This window comes from Ursus americanus, chromosome 7 (genome assembly GCF_024610735.1).
Source record: "Ursus americanus isolate L20-20 chromosome 7, mUrsAme1.1.p, whole genome shotgun sequence".
Classification (NCBI taxonomy): Eukaryota; Metazoa; Chordata; class Mammalia; order Carnivora; family Ursidae; genus Ursus; species Ursus americanus.
The window spans coordinates 66297541-66318602 of record NC_142133.1 but is presented as its reverse complement, the minus strand read 5'-3'; the positions used below and the strand labels follow the sequence as shown (position 1 = coordinate 66318602).

General features: G+C 50.1%; 1 protein-coding gene across 5 annotated transcripts in view; it reads right to left on the bottom strand.

The window, feature by feature from the left end:
• The window catches only part of KIF3C (kinesin family member 3C), a 32730-nt gene that overhangs the window by 2550 nt on the left and 9118 nt on the right, over positions 1–21062 (bottom strand). For 4 of the 5 annotated variants that reach the window (XR_015725313.1, XR_006781763.2, XR_015725315.1 and 1 more), the window contains exons 2-7: positions 9835–9936; positions 9061–9183; positions 7937–8055; positions 7341–7457; positions 506–614; positions 156–328 (exon numbers count right to left, since the gene is read on the bottom strand). Coding sequence is in view for 2 of the 5 variants with exons in the window: in XM_045809257.2 (XP_045665213.1) it covers positions 156–328; positions 506–614; positions 7341–7457; positions 7937–8055; positions 9061–9183; positions 9835–9936 (743 nt within the window). In the remaining 3 variants the exon portion in view is untranslated. The remainder of the gene's footprint in view (positions 1–155; positions 329–505; positions 615–7340; positions 7458–7936; positions 8056–9060; positions 9184–9834; positions 9937–21062) is intronic. The other variant, XM_045809258.2, reaches the window with a different exon arrangement.

Genomic DNA, 21062 nt, shown 5'->3' with positions numbered 1-21062 from the left:
TCTGCTTGCTGTGGGACCTCCTCCCGGATGACCCCAGTTCTCTCCCTCCCTTAATGCCTCACAGGTACAACCAAAACCCTCTTCGGCCTCAACCAGCCCATAGGGTCTCCATGCCTCCTAAGTCCATTGCCCACTCCAACCACAGTGGTACTGACCAGGACCTGGACTTTCGAACTTTAGATGTGGAAGGTCTTTCCAGAAAGCTGTCCAAGCGCATGAGCCTCTCCATGTGTAGCGCACGGGGGTCTTGTTCTTGGTCGTGAGAGAATTCCAGCTCAAAGACGGCTGGAGGGGACACATCCAACTCCAGAAACATTATGTTTTCAGCCTGCGGTGAGAACATCAGACCAGACGTGAGCAGTGGCCCTGATGATCCTAGCTCTTAGGCGCCCAGTCAATATTGGGTATAGCAAAGCTGGCGAGGTAAGTTGAGCAAGCAGAGATGATGAGCATTGCCTCCCTTGGGCTTTCTCTCCTTTCCCCCTTCTATTTCCCAGCTTCTTACCCTGTACCTGGGGTGGGACCCCATGGCCATAGCAACCCGAGCATACTGGCTGATAGGCCTCTTGTAGCCCACTGCAGACGTTGGCCGCTTCTTCATTTGGCTGTTACTGCTGTGGGGAAGAGGCTATATTAGAGCGGATTTCTTTTGAAAATGGGGAAAATAATATCCTGAAGAATTAAGTATCATTCAAAGTAGGCAGGAGGCTCTGCACATCGTTTGCAGGAATTTTCTTCTCATTGTTCTAAGACAGCCGGACAAATAAACACTATAACACAAGAAAGCATATATTTCTTTACTTTTTTTTTCTATTTTTTTTCTACAATAAAAAGGTTTGACTAAGGGATGAAATGAAGGAAATCCAATCTTCTTTTAGCTTTCAGATTCATATGCTGATTTCACCCACTATGCAAGACCATTGATGATTAGTGGTTCCTCTTTTCATTTTTCTTCTTAAGAGTTAGTACAAAAAGAATGATTAAAAAATCAAGCTTGAAATGCAAGGGTCCCCAAATAGCCTAAACAATCCTGAAAAAGAACAAAGTTGAAGGATTCGCATGTCCCAGTTTCAGAACTTAATACAAAGCCTACAGTAATCAAGGCTGTGTGGTACCAGCATAAGGACAGACATACAGATCAATGGAATAGAATTGAGAGTCTAGAAATAAACCCTTATATCTACAATCGATTTTCTATAAGGGTACCAAGACCATTCAATGGGGGAATGAACAGTCTCTTTAACAAATGGTACTGGGACAACTGGATGTCCATAGGCAAAAACATGAAGTTGGATCCTTACCTTGCATCATCTATAACAATTAACTGAAAATAGACCACAGACTTAAATGTAAGAGCTAAAACTATAAAACCCTTAGAATAAATGACAGAAGTAAATCTTCATGACCCTAGAGCAGGTAACGGTTTCTTGGATATGCTATCAAAAGCTAAAGCAACCAAAGGAAAAAATAGATAAATAGGACTTCGCTGAAACGAAAAGCTTTTGGGGCCCTTGGGTTGCTCAGTTGGTTTTAGTGTCTGACTCTTGATTTGGCTGAGGAACGTTTACTGCGATATCATTTACAATCGCAAAAAACTAGAAACAACCCAAATGTGCAGGAATAGGGACCAAAAAATGTGTAAAGAAATATGATGGAGTCATTAAAATCTTTGTGTGGTTCCATGTGCACATGAAAAGATTTCCACAACACAATAAATAAAAAAGCAAATAAAAGGATGACGGTTGTGGGTTTTTTTGTTTTTCTTTTTTTTAAAGATTTTATTTATTTGACAGAGAGAGACACAGAGAGAGGGAACACAAGCAGGGGATGAGGGAGAAGCAGGCTCCCTGCTGAGCAGGGAGCCCGATGTGGGGCTCAATCCCAAGACCCTGGGGCCATGACCTGAGCCAAAAGGCAGACGCTTAAAGACTAAGCCATCCAGGCGCCCATTTTTTGTTTTTTGCTTGGGACGGGGGTTGGGGCAGAGGGAAAGAGAGAGAGAGAATCTTAAGCAGGTTCCCTGCCCAGAGCAGAGCCAGATGCGGAGCTCGATCTCACAACTCTGACATCATGAGCTGAACTAAAATCAAGAGTCAGATGCTTAGCCACCCAGGTACCCTGTTTTTGTTTTGTTTTTAAAGTAATGTTTAGGCGGGAACCCGGGTGGCTCAGTCGGTTGGGCATCTGCCTTTGGCTGGGGTCACGATCTCAGGGTTCCTGGGATACAGCGTGGACAGCGGGGAGTCTGCTTCTCCCTCTGCCTCCCGCTCCCCCTGCTTGTGCTCTCTCTCTCTCTCAAATAAATAAATAAGGGGGAAAAAAGAAAAAAAAAAGAAATGTGTGTGGATGTGTATGTATGTTTAGAAAAAAGTCTGCATATTCAACAAAATGTTAATAGTTGTTGTTTTTGGATGGTATGATTACAGGTGACTTTTATTATCTTTATGCCCTTCTGCAAAATCTGAACTATTTTATAATGAAAATATATCACTTTATATCTAATTATCTCAGACATTCAGAAACGTATAGAAAACAATATATATGTGTATGCTTACCATTCAGCTTTGTCAAATCATCTATTTAACATTTTGTTATACTTATGCCAAATTTTTTTTTTTTAAAGATTTTATTTATTTATTCGACAGAGATAGAGACAGCCAGCGAGAGAGGGAACACAAGCAGGGGGAGTGGGAGAGGGAGAAGCAGGCTCCCAGCGGAGGAGCCTGATGTGGGACTCGATCCCATAACGTCGGGATCACGCCCTGAGCCGAAGGCAGACGCTTAACCGCTGTGCCACCCAGGCGCCCCCAGATTTTTTTTTAAGAAGTAAAATGTAGGCATTTTTGAAAACTCCTATCTTTCCCTCCCCAGAGTTAATTACTCTCTTGAATTTGGCACTAATCAACACAGTGCATGTTTTTATAGTTACTTATCTATGTGGATATTCATAAACAATATACATGGGTATTTGTATGCCTATTTCTAAAATTTGTACTGTCTGGTATACATATGCATTTTTTTTTTTTGCTTGTTCAACATTTTTTTAAGATTTATCCATGCACCCCTAGATTAGATTATTCAAGTTTGCTTATATTAACTACTTTAAGGTTGCAATATAACATCATATATATGTATATGTATAATGTTCTCTTATTGATGTACATCTAGGTTGTTTTTTTTTCCTATCACAGTGCTGTTGTGAACATTGCTATACAGGTATCTTCAAGTTCATATTCAACAGTTTCCCTGGGGTATATACCTAGGAATGGAATGGTTCCATTGTAAGGTATGTATATTTTCAACTTTACTAGATATTGCCAAATTGCTTTTCAAAGTGGTTATACCTATGAAAGCTTCCATTGCTCTCTATCCTAGCCACTCACAGTATGTCAGACTTCTTCCCTTCAGCAGTGTGACGAGTGTGGTGTATTGCTTTTACGATTCAAAACAAAGATAGGAAAGAAAGCAAGAAAGTATTTCCATTAAAACAAAGTAACACTGGTTTTGGAGTGAGACTCTCTGAGATTGAATGTTGGCTCTGCCTCTTACAGCTTTGTTACCTTGGGAAGTGGCTGAAAACCTCTGTCCCCACCCCCCACCCCCTCCCGCGTCACACAGAACTGCTGAGATGAAGCGAGACAAGCAGTGAGCAGAGCACACAGCAAAGGCTCAACCCCCGCAGCTGTGATGATTATTTATTCTCTACGCAACTTGCTAATTTCAAGCAGGGATACAAAGGAGCAATGCAAAAAAACCAAAAGGCAGACAGAAGAGAAGAAACAGGCCGAGTACTTCACAGATAGGACATCCTGTCCTTGACTCGTGGCACGAGCAGGAGCTGACGGAACAGTGCCTGCCTTCTGCCGCAGAAATGCCATTCTTGTGGTTCATTTTATCAAGCACATAAGAGTGCTGGACCCCACCTAGGGGGCCCTTCTGACCCCACTTTAGGGAAAAAAACAGGGAAGGGTGAAACTGTAGAAGCCCCAGCTCACTCTGCAGCTGTGTGGCCCCTGGGGGGGGGCGGGGGAGGGGAGGAGGAGGAGAGGAGGGGGGGGAGGAGAGGAGGGGGGAGGGGGAGGAGAGGAGCGGGGCGGGGAGGCTGTGCCTGCACACTGCAGCAGCGGCCATCGCAACTCAAGGGGACGGGGGGTGGGGGGGGTGGGGGGTGGGGAGTTAGTGACGTCACCTCTTCTCATTTAGAAGGTGTGTCTACATATCCCATTTGAATTTGCCACAACCTCCTGAGATGTAGACCTGGCAGACAAGGAGCCTGAGGCTCAGACCAGCAAAATGCCTTTTGTGCCTGAGGTCAAACGATTAGGAAGACACTTGGAACTGGATCTGCCCAAATACTCTTTTTAGGATGCTGTACTGTCTCTCAGGAGAACACCAGGCCAGGCTGGGGCTGGGAGCGGCTTGCAGACTGCAAGCTCTGGGAATAGGACCGGGGGACAGGGCTGGGCGAGCGGAGCAGTGGATCAGTGTGAATTGGCAGCCTGACCCAGTAAAGATGCCAGGGCTATTCTGGGTGGCATTCGGGAAGAAGGGGCTGGGGGAGGGCAGTCTGTAATTGGGACACCAAACTTCCCATCTACTCCCTCTTCTGCCCCAGGCCTACTTTCCATGATTGATCCCTCTCTAGTAGGCAGGTTGTGGCTAACAGCCCAGAGCAGGGGCCTGGCTCTGCCTGCATCCACCCCTCCCAGCAGAGACCCACAATAGTTATATGCTGAGTAGATCCTAAGAATTGTCCCAGGACCCACCCTGGCTGCTATATGGCTGCTATCCTAGTATTTTTTCCCCTTAATATTATAAAGGTATCTCTCAGCTCTGTCTTAGGGGATGACCCCGATGTCATTATCCACTGTCTTATCTCCCCCTTTTTCTCTTCTGTTCTGAAAACTGGCATCCAACATCATAGGGTGAGTTTTCCTTCCAGGTCATTCCCAATCATCTGCCACAGCGAGCCTGATTTGTCTGTGTGATGTGGTCCCTCTGTCCCCGAAGGCCAGCTGTCCACCCTGCAGCATTCTCCTGCATGTCTACTTACGCCCCCTTTGTAAGATTTTTACATTTATTTTAGAGAAAGAAAACACGAGCAGGGGGAGGGGCAAAGGAAGAGGGAGAGAGAGAAAATCCTCAAGCAGACTCCCCTCTGAGTGCAGATCGGGACTGGGCCCAGGACCCTGAGCTCATGACCGGAGCTGAAATCCAGAGTCAGATGCTTTGCCACCCAGGCGCCCCTCTGCTTACTCTCTTTCCCTCCGCACTGCCCTACCCTGCCCGGGGAGGCTGGAACTTCTCCCTGTTCAGATTCAGCTCAGTTGTCACAGACCTGTGAATAAAGCTAGGGACTCAACCCAGAGCTGAGAATGTTCTCACTGAGGTAAACTTTGCCTCTATCACAAAACCGGTTTAACTATCTTGATTCTATTTCAAGCAAGGAATGCTCCCTCTCTAAACTTGGAGAATGCCTGGGTAAAAAAATCAAAATCTAAAACAAGAGCAGTAAACCAAACTGCCCTTGTCTGACACTTCTAAAGGATGAAGGCAAACTGGCTGCTCTGGAGTCCCTGTAATGACAATATTGGCTTATTGGTGTGACTGCACCCATTTATTGATTATCTCCTCTGTGGCCTGGAGTCTCCCACACATTATCTCATTTCAACTTCAACAATGCTACAGGGTACATTTACTATCCCGACTTTACAGGTGAAGCAATTTGGGTTCGGAGAGGTTTAAAAACCTTTTCCGGGGCCACCTGGGTGGCTCAGTTCGTTAGGTGGTTGACTCTTGTTTTCAGCTCAGGTCATGACCTCAGGGTCCTGGGATTGAGCCTCAAGCTCAGCAGGGAGTCCGCTTCCTCTCCCTCTCCCTCTCCCTCTGCCCCTCACCCTGCCCATGCTCTCTCTCTCTAAAATGAATAAATAAATAAATAAATAAATAAATAAATAAATAAATAAATAAAATCTTAAAAAAAAAAAAAAAGATTTTATTTTTACATAATCTCTACACCGAACACAGGGCTTGAACCCACAACCCCAAGATCAAAAGTTGCATACTCTACCAACTGAGCCAGCTAGGAGCCCCTGCAAAATTTCATTTGAGGAACTCTTCTAAGTACAAAATCAACCTATTGATCAGAAGCCTCTCCAGCATCTCCCTCCAGTAGAGGGCACTAGAGTAGAGGCTTTCAAACTTGGCTTTCCTGCAGAATCACCGGGAAGCTCTGAATAAAGTCCAAAGCGACACCATTGAAAAGTCCTCAACTCATGAACTTACCACTTACAAAGTAGCATAGTGTCAGCTTGGGTGGGGTCAGCCTTTTATTTTTCTATGTTTTATTTTTTTAAAGATTTTATTTATTTATTTTTGAGGGAGAGAGAGAGAGCACGAGTGGGGTGAGGGGCAGAGGGAGAAGCAGGCTCCCCGCTGAGCAGGGAGCCTGATGTGGGACTCCTGGGATCATGACCTGAGCCGAAGGCAGACGCCCCCGGGTCAGCCTTTTAGACAGTAGAGAGATTGAGTAGGCATGTGATGCCCCAGTGGGAAGCCACAGACCTTTATAGCTAGCTCCCCACCCAGTGTTGGGGAGAATCTTGCGCTATCTTGTCATTAATATTCCTAAGACAGAGAGAGCAAAGAAACTCCAGGGAAGTGCTTTGGTATCCAGCCTCCTAAACAGCTCTGTACACAGATTTTCAATTAAGGGACAGTGGTCCAGCTGAGTGGGGCAGTCCCTGTGTTGGGTTTGAGTAGCATGTTATTCTTCACAGCCACCAGCAGAGGGAGCTACACACCCAGCCAGTGGATGCAACGGGTACCTAGGAGCGAGGCTATATGGAAACAGGTGGAAATGCTGAATCACCAAGCTGAGCTGCGTGAGGTTATAAAGCCTGGGTCACACCACTATCATTTCCTGATCTGATCACATCCCTGCATTCCTCTGACTGTGTCTGATTTCCCTTCTGTCCGTACAGTCCTGTACACAGTGCCCAACACAGTAAGGCAAATATTAACTATTGTTGCTATTTTTAGCACCTGACAAATGAATATTCACCAGACTGACCAAAATGTTATCGTTCACTGGGACTGCCAAAAGGCTAAGATGCTCTTCCCCTCCTTAGGGCCCTCGCGGGGCACCTGAGACATTTTGTTTTGGGCAGAACACCCTTCCTTCGTGAAGTCCCCTACGTTAGGTCCTGAGAAATCCATCCTCCACCTGCATCTTTCCTACCCATCTCCAAATGCACAGAGACCTCTGTCTCCCCGCAGGCCCCTGGCCACCCCCAACCTAGTGGGGGGGGGGTGCCCAGACCAGGCAGTGAGAGACTCACACTCCGGCGGGCACGAGTGGCTGGAATTTCCATTGCTCCTCCTCACAGTCCAGGAAAAGCCGGTTCATGATCTTGTTCTTCTCCTCAGGGGGGATGAAGTTCTCGATGATTAGGTACCTGGGAGCAGGAATGAGGTAGAGATGGGGAACTGGGGAGTGAGAGGCCACACGGGACACGCGAAGGTGGAAGCAAGAAGCAAAGAGGCAGAGGGAATGGAAGAGATGGAAAAACCAGAAAGTTGGAGGAAGAGAGGATCCCTACAGCAATCACAAAACTTGAAATCCCTGCTTCCAGTGCAAAGACTGAAGGCTCAGGGCCTTATGGGTTACTCTTGACCAGTACCCACCATGCACTCTGGGGGCTCATCGTTATGGCAGAGCAGAGGAAGGAGAAGGAAACAGAGGAGATACACGTAACTCTGGAAGTTAGACCTCGTCCTCACCCCTCAGACACATTCTATTCCTAAGGCACCTGGACTCCTGGGGGAAGAAAGGGCTGGAACGAGGCCTTGAGGAAGCAAGTAAGCCCCTCGGGGAGAGGCCGGGCAGCGAAGGACGGCTGTGAGGACCAGGAAGGGGAAGAGGAGGGGGTCCTACTTCAGCTTGAGCTCCCGGGTCTGCTCATTCTGCGCCTCCTCCAGGTCCTGCCGCACGCGGATGTACTCGTCATGCTGGTCCTGGATCTCTGCCTTCACCGCCTGCAGCTTGGCGTAGAGCTGCGTGGGGACAGGCGCCGCTCAGAGGCTACGCGGTGTGGCGGCGAGGCCCCCGTCACCCGGCCTGGGCCCCAAAGCCGCAGGCTCAGGCTCCACCAGTCGAGTCCGGGTTATTCAAAGGGCCGTCCTGTCCCTCCTTCCCTAGGGCCTGTTCCCCGCTCCCTCTCTGCTGCCGTTAGCCTTGGGGAACGTTCAAACTGAAAGGGACCCGAGAGACCTTTTAGTCCCAACCCCCTCTTTTTACAGAAGAGGTGACTCAGGTACACAGTTGCTCAAGGTCACACAACCAGGTAAGAGAAGAGTCCGAATCAGGACCCAAGCACAGAACTGCTGGTGCAGAGCTTCCGGAGGGGAGGGGGCCTAAGTCCGCAAGAGTGGGGGTGTGGAGGGCAGCAGAGAGCCTGCTGTCCTGCTCCTAACCCTCAGGAGGTAGCTCTGTCCCTGGAAACTACCACTGTGGCTGGGCCTCTGCCTAGCCTGCTCTGGGCCAGCCACATGGGCAACCCAATGGGATTTCCAGGTTCTTCCCAGAATCTGGGCTGGCGTTCGCCGCTTCCTGTCCCTATACATGCCCTTCTCTGACTGTGGACTTTGCAGGGTTCCTGAGATCAGACAGTCTCATCCCTTCCCTTCCCCCGCTCCCCCAGCCTTGCGTCTCCTCAGGCCTCCTTGACACTCCTATCCTGGGCCCGGCTACCCAGCTGGGACCCACTGATGACACTGTGCAGGGGACGTTACCCACTGCTGTGACGATGGCAATGGGAGACTGGAAGTGAAGGCCTTCCCGGCCCCCCAGGCCCAGCCTGGCCCAGGAGAAGAGGCTCCGGTGCACGCCAGCACCGACCCCGCCTCCCCCCGCTCCTCCGCCCGGCAGCCCCGGCGAAGTCACTCAGGGTTCCAACAGTTCGAGCAATGCGGGGAAGGGGCCCTAAAGCACAGACCCCTCGGGTGGGTGACTGTCTTGGGCAGAGGCTGCAGGGCCCTCAGCCCCCTGCGGCCTCTCACCTTCTTGAGTTTCTTGGTTTTGACCTCCACCTCCTGCTGCAGGGACGTGTAGGTGCCCCGGAGCTCCATGGTCTCCTCGTCACGGAGCATCATCTCCTGCTGCATTTCCCGTTCACGGCGTTTCTAGGCCAAGGCAGGGCACAGGGGCTCAGTGGGGCGGTGTGTACCGGGGAGGGCCAAGGAGCTCAGGGGACAAGCTCACTCTGCCTGTCACGGGATCTGGCTCCACTGCGGCCACAGATGCCGGGAAGGAGAAGAGAGCGGCCCATGGCCCCTGCTCCTACGCATCATCAGTGGAGCCTCTCTGAACCTTCTTCTTAGCTCATATGGCCATGTCTTTGCCGCACATTGCCCCCTGTGGATGGAGACCCCAGCCCGAATAGCTGGCACATTCTAGGAGTGTCAAGCCGACATAGATTCCCATCACACTGGCTTCCCAGCTGCCTCACCCTCTCCCCATGTGGTATCATAGATGACTGGTAGGACGAACAAAGTGTGGTTCTTGACGATTCAGGACATCATCATACAGTTGGCAAAGAACTTATACCCTTGTGGAAGGCCCAGGAATTAACACCGGGCAAGCTGTAGCAGCTGACATCACGGGGAACACTTCCTCTCACCCCCCAGCTGGCTGTGTCCCTGACAGAGGCAGGCCCCTGGGCTAGTGGACCCATGGGACCCAGGGTAGCACGTCTGATGGCTCACTGCCCTGTGTCCTCCAGACAAGACCTCCAGGCCATGCGCTCCCACGGGACCTGAAGCCGCCAGCCCTACCTGCTCCGCAATCTCCTGCCTCTTCAGTTCCAGCATCTTCTGCTGCTCGTTGGTGTGATCCATGATGTTCCTGCCCCCGATGAGCAGCTTGCTCTCCATGGCCTGCAGACACAGAGGGGTTAAGAGACGGGCTTTTCAAAGATGGCCACAGCATCACCAGGTGAGAGGGTTGGCTTCCCTGCTCTGTGGTCCTTCCAGAAGTGGACAAAAGATGTGTCCCAGATGGGGCCTCGTGGCCCTCACCAAAACAAAGTTTCCCCTCTGGTCTCCTAGGCTCCAGCCCAAGGCTCCCATTGTTGGTAAGACCATTAGGTGAGGCAAAGAGAGGGCATCCCACGGGGAATATAGGCACCTGATCTGTTTGCTCTGGATACAGATGGAAGGTTGGTTCACCATGAGGAGGCTTTTGAATCCTGGCACTGAGCTCCCAGCTGGTATTCCAGGGTGGGGAGCACAGATACCGTCCCCGGGCAGCCCAGCTCTTTAGCTAACTGGCTCCCGACTCAAGAAGAGGGCTCTCAGCACAGGTGTAATCTTCAGCTGACATGGAAAGCGGAAGAAAAGCCAAAGGGAGAAGACTCTGCAGCACTAAGGGGCAGTATGAGGCCCCAGAAGCCACATGAGCTTTGGAGATGGCCGGGAGACCGGGGTTCGGCCCACTAAATGCAAGGCCGAGACCAAGTTAGCCCCCTCGGCTCTCACATCTGTCACATGGGAACAGCCTCTGTTCCAGGATGGCGGACAAGTACTGCTGAGCACTGCCGTCGAGGGGCTGAATTAAGCCCTGAGCAAACACTACCTCCGTCCTCACCCTGAGAGAAAGCTACTCTTCCTCTCCCCACTCAACAACTGAAGAAATCGAGAGTAACTAGCCTAAGGTCATGCCGCTAGTTCACGAAGAGGTAAGATTCGAACCCACCATCCCCAGTCCCACTCCGTAAGCCACTGTGCTGTGTGAAAGCCCCCAGCCCGGTGCTTGGCACAGACACGCCGTAGGCGCTGGTGGACTCTGGGGCTTAGCGGATCATGGATTCGCAGAAACTGAGTAAACTGGGACTCCATAAAATGCATTTTCACTCGGGCCGCTCGGAGGGTGCTGCCCCAGGGCACTCCAGCTGTCCTCTGATTTCATCGCAGGCTTCCCGGAAGGTTGAGATCACCCGGAAGCCACTAGAAGATCTTGGCTGCCTCCCCGCTGGAATTTTTCCCAGTGGGACCAGCTGACCTGCTTGCGGGCTCTCAAAGGAGGGGGTGCGGTCGCCACGTGGGGGCAGGGGGCCCTTCTGCCACCTGTGGAGGCCCCACCACTGGGGACAGAGCGGGACAGGGGTGGAGGGCTGCTTTTGGGGGGTCAGAGGTTGGGCTGTGTGAGGATGCCGTGGGACCCTGCGCGAAGGTGGGCCAGTCAGAGCGGCCCCACGCGTCCTCAGAGGCCAAGGGCAGAGCTGCCGCAGAGCCAGGGGCCCTGGAGAGCTGCCGGTCCTCACTGTCACACCACTGCCACCAGCTGTGCTTATGCACCTCCCCCCAGGCCTTGCTGGGGGGGGGGCTGTGTCACCATCCGGTCCACCCCCACAGCACAGGCCTGAACCCAGCCTAGACGCTTCATTCTCACTCAAGGCCAGCACCTGCACGATCCTTTGAGTGAACGATTCCTTAACTTTTGTGCCCTGTGCACCTTACGTCCCTCGCCCCAGGCCTTGCCCTGCGTGCGTCTTATGCCTCCCCTACGTTGGGCCAGTCATCAAATCCCATCAGGTCTGCCTTCTTGTTAGGGCTCCCACCGTTCCCACCTTTCCATCCACGAGTGCACCTGCTGACTTCACCTCAATCCTCATGACTCCCCCCGACAGTCCATCAGCTCCCTCCTGCCTCAGCGTCCCCTTCCATCGCTCTCCACATGACAGCCCGGGGGCAGTCACCAGAAACACAAGTCAGAGCGTGCCTCTCCTCTGCTGCGAAGTATTCAAAGGCCTCCATTCCTTGCAGGATGAAACCCAAAGTCTGCCGCGGTGCCCTGCCCGGTGGGCTGGCCCGGCCTCCCCGCCTCCTCTTACTGCTTACTCACTACGCACGCTCTGCGCACCCGCTCCGCCAAAAGAATTCCAGCTCCTGCAATGTGCTGGGCCTTTTCACAACACTGGGCTTCTCTTCCCACTCCACGTCCACCTGGAAAACCACTACTTGTCCTGCAAGACCCAGCTTGAGTGTTTGGGATGTGTTCTCCAATCCCCTCACATCTGCACGTTTCCTCCTTTGGGCCTCCTCAACAACCAGCACACACTGCTCTTCTTTTCCCTTGGTGGCCCATTATTGCTTACATCCTGTCTCCCCTGTGAGCAACTTCAAGGGAAGGGATCCTGTCTTACTCAGACCTCAGGGTCCCAGGGCTTGGCACAGTGCTTGGCACATAGCAAGTACTCAATGAATGTTTGAGGAACTGAAAGGAATCCCTGGGGTCGTCCCAGAGGGGGGTTCCAAGTCCTTTCCCTGGGCTCTCTTATCCAGAATAGAACTGACCCTTGACGGGGCGCCTGGGTGGCACAGTCGTTAAGCATCTGCCTTCAGCTCAAGGCGTGATCACGGCGTTCTGGGATCGAGCCCCACATGAGGCTCCTCCGCTAGGAGCCTGCTTCTTCCTCTCTCTCTCCCCCTGCTTGTGTTCCCTCGTTCGCTGGCTGTCTCTCTCTATCAAATAAATAAAATCTTTGAAAACAAAACAAAAAAAACTGACCCTTGATCCCAGCTTCTCCTCCATCAATGGACCAACCCACACTCACTGTTGCAGGGCAAAGGGGCAGAGCAGCAGGGTCTGAGCATCTGGGAAACCTGGCAGGAGGGTGGAGATGGGGGAGGAAGGAGACAAGGCAGGAAACCCCCTCCTGCTGGAGCCATGGATAACTGATCCCTTTAACTACCGGGTCATGAGATCTTAGGGACCTGGTGCCTGGCCTGGCTTCCTATTTTGGGACACTCCAGCCCTGAGTCCTTGCACTCCCCTTGGTAACTTACAGCATTCTAGCATTCGTCACTCTTTGCCACCGCATAAAGGCATGACTTCTCAAACTTGGTTGCTGTATTAGAATCACTGGGGAGCTTTTAAAATTCCCACGGCCGGGCCACGTCGCGTTATTGTCTTGGGCCCTTCCCCTCATGAGTGGCTGTAGAAACTCCCACGCCAGGTGCTCCGGGGAGGGGTCTAGTGAGGAAGGCACAGGGCAACTGCTGATGCCCTGGTTTTCCTGACTGACTGACTGACTGAAGGGCTGGGGACTAGGGTGGAGAGAGAACAGGGCAAAGAACAAGGAGGAAGAAAAACCATCGTTGTCTTTGCATGTCGGGTGTTCCACATTGACTTCTAATAACCCTTTAAGAAGTGGGTCTCACGCAACTAATGAATCATCGAGCCTTACATCGGAAACCGGGGATGTACTGTATGGTGACTAACATAATATAATAAAAAAATCATTAAATAAATAAATAAATAAATAAAAAGAAATTCAGTTACCTTATAGCAAAAAAAAAAAAAAAAGAAGTGGGTCTCAAACTCGGATATATAGTAGACTCACCTGGGGAGCTTTTCCCAGGCCCAGCGCCCAGACTACACCCCACGGCCAATCAAACTGCAAAGGGGCTGGGGAGCCTGTGATGAGGCCCAGGCATCAGTGGTCTTTAAAAGTTCACATTAAAGAATCAGGGCTTTTTGAGATCCCCCAGAATCAGTGTTACCTGGGGACTTGTTAGAAATGCAGGATTTCAGGGGCGCCTGGGTGGCTCAGTCAGTTAAATGTCTGCCTTCGGCTCAGGTCATGATCCCAGGGTCCTGGGATCGAGCCCGGCATCGGGCTCCCTGCTCAGTGGTGAGCCTGCTTCTCCCTCTCCCTCTGCCTCTCCCCTCCCCCCTACCTGTGCTCGCTCTCTCAATAAAAATCTTAAAAAAAAAGAAATGCAGGATCTCAGGCCCTACACAGACCTAGTGAATCAGAATCTGCTTTGTAATGAGATCCCCAGGTGGCCTGTGGGACACGCTTTAAGGGGCACACTAAGGCACCGTCATTTTCCTCATGTAAGCTCAGACAGGGTAAGGAATCCATGCAAGGTCGCATCATGGCCATTCAATTTAAATGGAGAATCCAGGTCCAGGTCGGCCTGGCTCCAAAGCCCATGCTGTTTCTACTCCAGACATTTGTTCTGTTCAATGTTTTAGGGAGCAAAACCTGCTATAAGAAAAGCGACATGTTTCCAGCAGGAGGAAATCATGTCTGACTAATCTCCACGGTTATTCCGGTACTCGGGGAAGCCAGTGGCCAGCCCTTTAGAGGTTAAAATGGCATGGTTCTAGATCAGAGATTAGTCAAAGTTAGATGGGGGGTGGGGGGGGAAGGGGAGGAGGCAGAGAAAGGGAAGTACTTTCTCATAACGCAGGGGTGGGGGTGGATTAGGGAAAGGAAACAGAAACAGGCACGTCTCTGGATGGAAAAATGTTCAGATATGAAAAGACAGGACTGATCTCCATTCGAAATCATGCAAGAAAGAGAGCACTGGCCAGACACCCAGCTCCACAGATGCCCCCAGATCCTCCTAAGTGGTAATGTTCGAGAGCATTCTAGGCCACTGAGCTGACAAAAAATGTCAGATGAGCTTCAATTACAGTTTTACGTTCTGGGAAAAAGGAATCCTAGCTCTGCTCATTAAATGATAGCTGGGAGCGCCGTCAGTGATAAGCTAAAAAAAAATTTTTTTTTAAATAAAAAATAAATAAATAAAATAAAATGAAATATAAAAAGAAAAAAGAAAAAGAAAGGCAGGAGGTGGGGGAGTAATTATTGTTCCCAGAAGACATTGGCTTAATATGCTGCCAGAGCTAAAAAAGCCACTAGCATCTGGCCAGCCACCATCATGAAGGCTTTTTGGAAACAAAACAAAAATCATCCTACCCTAATATAAAATGGTGATGCAGCTGGATCTGGAGTGCTGTGTGTAGTTCCCTCAGTGCGTCTCTGGGGACAGGCAGGAGAGAGAGATCCAGAGAAGGACGGCTAAAACCATCCAAGGGCTATTAAAAAATAGGACTCTTTGGTGTGCAAAGACAAAGAAAGGTTAAGAGGATAGACGTGGAAACTACATGATCAAAATAGGTGTGGGGACCCCTGGCTGACTCAGTCTGCAGAGCGTGCGACTCTTAATCTCAGGGTAGTGAGTTCGAGCTCCAGGTTGGGCATACAGCTCAGTTAATTAAAAAAAATAAAATAAAATAGGTGTGAAAAGGAATGATCCAGACTTTTCCAATCAATCCTGGTACATAGAGGGAGAGCTTATACTTTGGACTTTTAGGACAAATAAAGGGAAGTTCTGGGGTGCCTGGGTGGCTCAGTTGTTAAGCGTCTGCCTTCGGCTCCGGCGTGATCCCAGAGTCCTGGGATCGAACCCCGCATCAGGCTCCTCTGCTGGGAGCCTGCTTCTTCCTCTCCCACTCCTCCTGCTTGTGTTCCCTCTCTAGCTGGCTGTCTCTCTCTGTCAAATAAATAAATAAAATCTTAAAAAAATAAAAATAAATAAAGGGAAGTTCTACTGTTTACAGAAGGTAATAAATTTATGGAATTTGTTATCTCAGGAGGACTGTATTAAATATCTAAGAGTCTATTAAGGGATTCTAGGGATGCATTTTTTTTCTTTTAAAGTGAGCTCTATGCCCAACGTGGGGCTTGAATTCAGGACCCCGAGATCAAGAGTTGCATGCTCTACGGACTGAGCCAGCCAGGAGCCCCAGCAGGGACTTTTTTTTTTTTTTTTTTAAGATTTTACTTATTTATTTGACAGAGAGAGAGAGCACAGCAGGGCAAGCGGCAGGCAGAGGGAGAGGGAAAAGCAGGCTCCCCACGGAGTAGGGAGCCCAATGTGGGGCTCGATCCCAAGACCCTGAGATCATGACCCAAGCTGAAGGCAGCCGCCTGACCAACTGAGCCACCCAGGCGCCCCTAAGCGGTATAATCTGTTAGAAAGGTAACCTGGCAGTATGTTCTAAGACAGACAAAATGTTCATAATAATAAAAAAAGATTATACCACTTAAATTACCGCCAGCAATAAATAATGGATCAACTTTTACTATAGTATCATAGGCATGATTATCATTATTTTAAAAATTTGCTCTAATTATAGATATAAAATTGAGCCTCCCCATTGATTTTATTTTTAAAATTTAAAAAAATTTTTAAAGATTTTATTTATTTGAAAGAGAGAGCAAAGGAGCACAAGCAGGGGAAGGGCAGAGGGAGAGGGAGAAGCAGACCCCCAGTGAACAGGGAGCCTGACGCGGGGCTCCATCCCAGGACCCCGAGACATGACCTGAGCCGAAGGCAGATGCTTAACTGACTGAGCCACCCAGGCACCCTTCCCCATTGATTTTATATTTTCTATACCTTTGAGGTGGACTTGTGGAGGTCTGATCTCTCCTTTCACGACAAACCCCTTTATGTGTTTTTTTTTTTTAATTACTTTTCTTCCTTGGTGATTTTTTTTTTTTTACAGATTTGACGCTCAACTGACTGAGCCACCCAGGCGCCCCTCTTGGTGATTTTTAAGGAAGGAGAAAGACCTCTGATTCCAAACAATTCTTTGTTCAGCCTTCACCTTCTCCAGCTACCCACACCTAGTCCCATGTTCTTCTCATTCAAAATTCTGGATTCGAGAAACCCATCTGGACATTGTCAGGAGGAATTTGAGCTGCCAATCAGGCCTCGAATCTGATGTATCAGCCAAGACTACCAGGGACCCCAAATTCTCAGCCTGTCCCCACCCCCGCGATGTGATGCCCAGGACAGGCTTCTCTCTGTTGGATCTTGCTCGTCGGCTTTCAGGTTAGTTCTCCTCCTTGGACCTGAAACTCTGCTTCAAGATCTCTCCTTCCGGCTGGGTCCTGGGCTCCACGAAGAGAATTCTGGATATGTCTGACTGTCCATTATCACCCCATTCCATTCGCCCACTGCCCCTGTGCTTCTCTGCTGGTCCCGCTGAGACCCAGCACAGACGTGGTCTGCATGACAACTGAATTTGCCTTTCTGGTGACTCGCCAAGGCTTGCCCACTTGCCTAGCCCACACTATCGGCCAAGCCTGCCTGACAGAGCCTGTCTTGTGCTAGAAGAGGGGGTTGGTCCTGGCACAAAATCTGTGGGTAGGCCCCAATCCAGGTGCAAGGTCTCAGCCCCCACCCTCTCCCCAGGCTCAGCCCATGCTGTCAGCATCACCCTCACGTTCTGAAATACACCATGCACAACTTCGGTTCTTTGCTTAGAAACAGGGTTTGGTTTTGCTTTGTTTGCTTTTGCTTTTAATTTTCCTCCATTTTTCTGAGGATACCAGTGGCCATCTGCTCTTTTTCCTCAGATCTCTGCTCTTACTATCATCTATGGAGGGCAGGGAGGGACAGGGAGGTCTCAAATCCCTAGGTCCCCTTCGGGCTGGGGGATCCTAAACAGAGGGGCTGGGAATACAGGGGTCCTAGTCCCCAGGAAAAGTTCCCTGGAGTTCTTAGCCCCCAGAGTTAATGCTGCCTTTGTGATCCCTCAAGGCAAAAGATAGGTGGGTGGGGCCAGCAGACAGGACTGGGTTTGGTCCTACTGGTTCTCAATCAGTCCAGTGTAACTAAAAGGCCAGCAGCCGCTGAGGGGCTGGAAGAGGGAGGGCGGGGAGCTCCAGGGCCGTGGTCTGACTCTTGAGAGACTGCTACAAAGCACAGCGTAACTAAGGCGACCTCAGCAATCCTCGACCCCGAGCCCCTTCACTTTACAGAGTAGGAAACTGAGGCCCAGAGATGGAGTAGTCTAAGCCTGGAGTCTCATAATTAAGGAATTTTTATGTGTATCTGCTCCTACATTGACTATGTTCTTTCCGAATAATTTCCCAATTTGATCAGAGTCTTGGTTCCAGGTATTAGAGGCAGGTCAGCGGCCGGGACAATGAACAGTCAAGCTCATTACACGGACCATGCAAGTCTACAGACCCAGCCCAGGATATTCAGAGGCTCACCCCTTCCTATTCCAGGAGTAACTGGGGTGCAAGACCAGAAGGAGGAGGGAGGAGGCCCCAGTACTCATGAAGGACTGATCTGGAAAGCCGGAGTGGAGACAGCCGGGCCCAGCCAGCCTCTCAGAAGATACCATCAGGTACGATTTCACAGAGAAGCCAGACAGGCTCTGCTCGGCCGCTGCCAGCTAATCTCTCCCATGCCGCAGGAGACACGGGTCTCAGATGCAGCCTGACATGCGCCTGTAGCTGGGCTGGGTCCTTTTAAATCAATCATCCTATTTAACCACCGTAAGAACCACGCGAGATAACAAGTATGATCCCCATTCGCCTTAAAAGAAAACTAAGATTCAGACAGGTGAACTGACTCCCTCCAGGTTACGGAGCCAGGAAACGGCAGCCTCCTAATCCCACTGGTGGCCCTGTCCCTGTGCCACAGCTGTCTCCTGGGTTCAGGCAGGAAGGAGCCTTGGAGAGCCAGCAGTGGCATGTGGTGTCTGCACCTTTGCCAACTCAGGAACCACCAGGAAAGCTCAGGGCACCATTCCCTTCTCTGCGAGCTCAAGCAGGCAGGTCTCTGCTGAAAATGCTTCTGCCTGAGGCGTCTTATGGGGGCCTCGAGATGAGTGGGTTAGAGTGTTAATCACGGGCTTGGAGGAGGTTGTCAGGATCGCTGGCATCTGGGAGAGAGGCTAAGTCCTGGGATGCTCATGAGAAAGGCCACCTCCCAGGTTTCGTAGAGGGACGATGTACGGAGCACTGGGCACGTCAGGCAGCCTGGAGGCTGGCACACACTCTGCCACCTATTTGCTCTGAAATCTAGGGCGTCAGCCCCTGGACTTCAGTTTTGTTTTTTTTTTTTTTTTTTAAAGATTTTATTTATTTATTCGACAGAGATAGAGACAGCCAGCGAGAGAGGGAACACAGGCAGGGGGAGTGGGAGAGGAAGAAGCAGGCTCATAGCGGAAGAGCCTGATGTGGGGCTCGATCCCATAACGCCGGGATCATGCCCTGAGCCGAAGGCAGATGCCCAACCGCTGTGCCACCCAGGCGCCCCTGGACTTCAGTTTTCTTATCTGTAAAACGGAAGAGAATACCCACCAACCTTGAAGGCGTGGGTAAGAATGGAAAGTTGGATAACAGACGTGAAAGTACTTGGTAAGTTATAAAGTACAATCACAGGTCAGCGGTTACTTGTCAATCAGTATCTGATTAACCGGTACTCACGACTCATCACAAAGAACAAAAAAACCCAATTAGTGGACTGGTCTTTGCTTCTATCTCTTATTACAGCCACTCTGACTGTCACAGACCTATTTCGCCTTTTGGGGCTCCCTGGTGATAGATCTCAAGGAGCCGGCAGTAAGGGAAAAGAAACAAAAGAGACAACAGTAAACGGAAGAACAGTGCTATTTTCAGTGATTCTCTGCCCTGGGGAATAGAAATCAGGAGACCCCAGTCTGTTTCCCACCTTGAGTCTCCTTGGATGGCTCAAAACACAACAGGAATGGTGGGTCTCTCAAATGCTAGGAATTCTCTCATCAAGAAGGAAACACTTTGGGATCAGGAACCGTATTGGCTGGGGAGTGAGGTGAGCTGGGCTCCACTCGCAACCTTGTCCTGGACAGGGTCTGGGTGTACTCGTGCTTCGATGCCCCTCAGAGAAAACCAGGAAGAAAAAGATCGGCCCATCCACTTCAGTGAGAATCCACGAGCACCTCAGACCTGATCCCCACCTTCCTCCTTCTCCCCTATTTCCCTCCGTCCAGACAACAGAATGCTACAGTGTCAGAACTGGTTGAGACCTAGGGAGGCATCAAGGGCAGACTCAGCATTTGACAGCCTCGGCACAGGGCCCAAGGGCTTAGGTGGGTCATCCGGGGTCATGTGGCCTGCAGCTCCTGGGCAACGTTTGGTCATTCCTCCCCAGTTGCCACTGCCCGTCATTCAGGCTGACCTCTAACCCTGGCCTCCTGACCCGCTGCTTCTGAGGTGAATCAGCAAAGGATACAGGAAGCAAGGAGTCATCTACTGGTCATTTCTTACAGTCCCTGGGAGGGTCAAGGACTTGTCTAAGGTCACAGGATTGCCAATAACCAGGTACCGCTGAGAATTATTATCAACCCTGGATCTCCCTCAATTATTCACTTTTTTATTATTTATTAATTTTTATTTTTATTTATTATTTTTTAAGATTCTATTTATTTGAGAGAGAGAGAGAACACAGAGGGGGAGGAAGAAGCAGACTCCCTGCTGAGCAGAGAGCTCAATCCCAAGACCCTGAGATCATAACCTGAGCCAAATTCAAGAGTTGGATGCTCAACCGGCTAAACCATCCCGGCGCCTGAGTTACTCATTATTTTTAAGCCAACCTTCCAACCAGGTGTTAACATTTCTTTTCTATTTTTTCTCCCCTAAACTTTTAAAAGATTTTACTTATTTATTTGACAGAGACAGCCAGTGAGAGAGGGAACACAAGCAGGGGGAGTGGGAGAAGAAGCAGCAGGCTCCCAGTGGAGCAAGGAGCCCCGATGAAGGGCTCGATCCCAGGACTCCGGAATCACGCCCTGGGCGGAAGGCAGACGCTTAACGACTGAGCCACCCAGGCGCCCCTCCCCTAAACTTTTTAGATTAGTTTTTATTTAACGAAGTAATACATGCCTGCAGTGAAAATAAAAAAAAGTATAAAGTGAAAAAATAAAAGCCCCCCTTCCCCATTAAAATTCCTAGAAATAACCACTATTAGTGAATTCTCATGATTCCTCCCAGAAATCTAAATAATTTGAAGACTTTGTTAACTGTACCTACTGATTTATGTTCTTGGCCAGGGGTACTCAAAAAGATCTGTTGATTACATGAATACATGGAGCCAGGTGAGTTAGAGGCTGGGGGGTTGCATCATAAGGACAGGGATGGTTGAGTTAAGCATCTCAGCAGACAAGAGCTCCCCCTGGGGCCTATTAGCCAGGGGTCTGGCATGAATCCTTCATTTCCGAAGTTGGTATTACGGCGCGGAGGGAAAGATCATGGGTGCTGGAGTCAGGCAGACAGAAGCTCCTATTCTGGCCCTGCCACTTCCTAGGCATGTGACCTTGGGTTGTTCCTTCCTCAAGGAGGCTCAGTATCCTCATTTGTCACATGGAGATTAAAATAGTACTACTTCGTGGTGCTGTTGTGAGGATTAAAGAAAGAAGAAAACAGCAG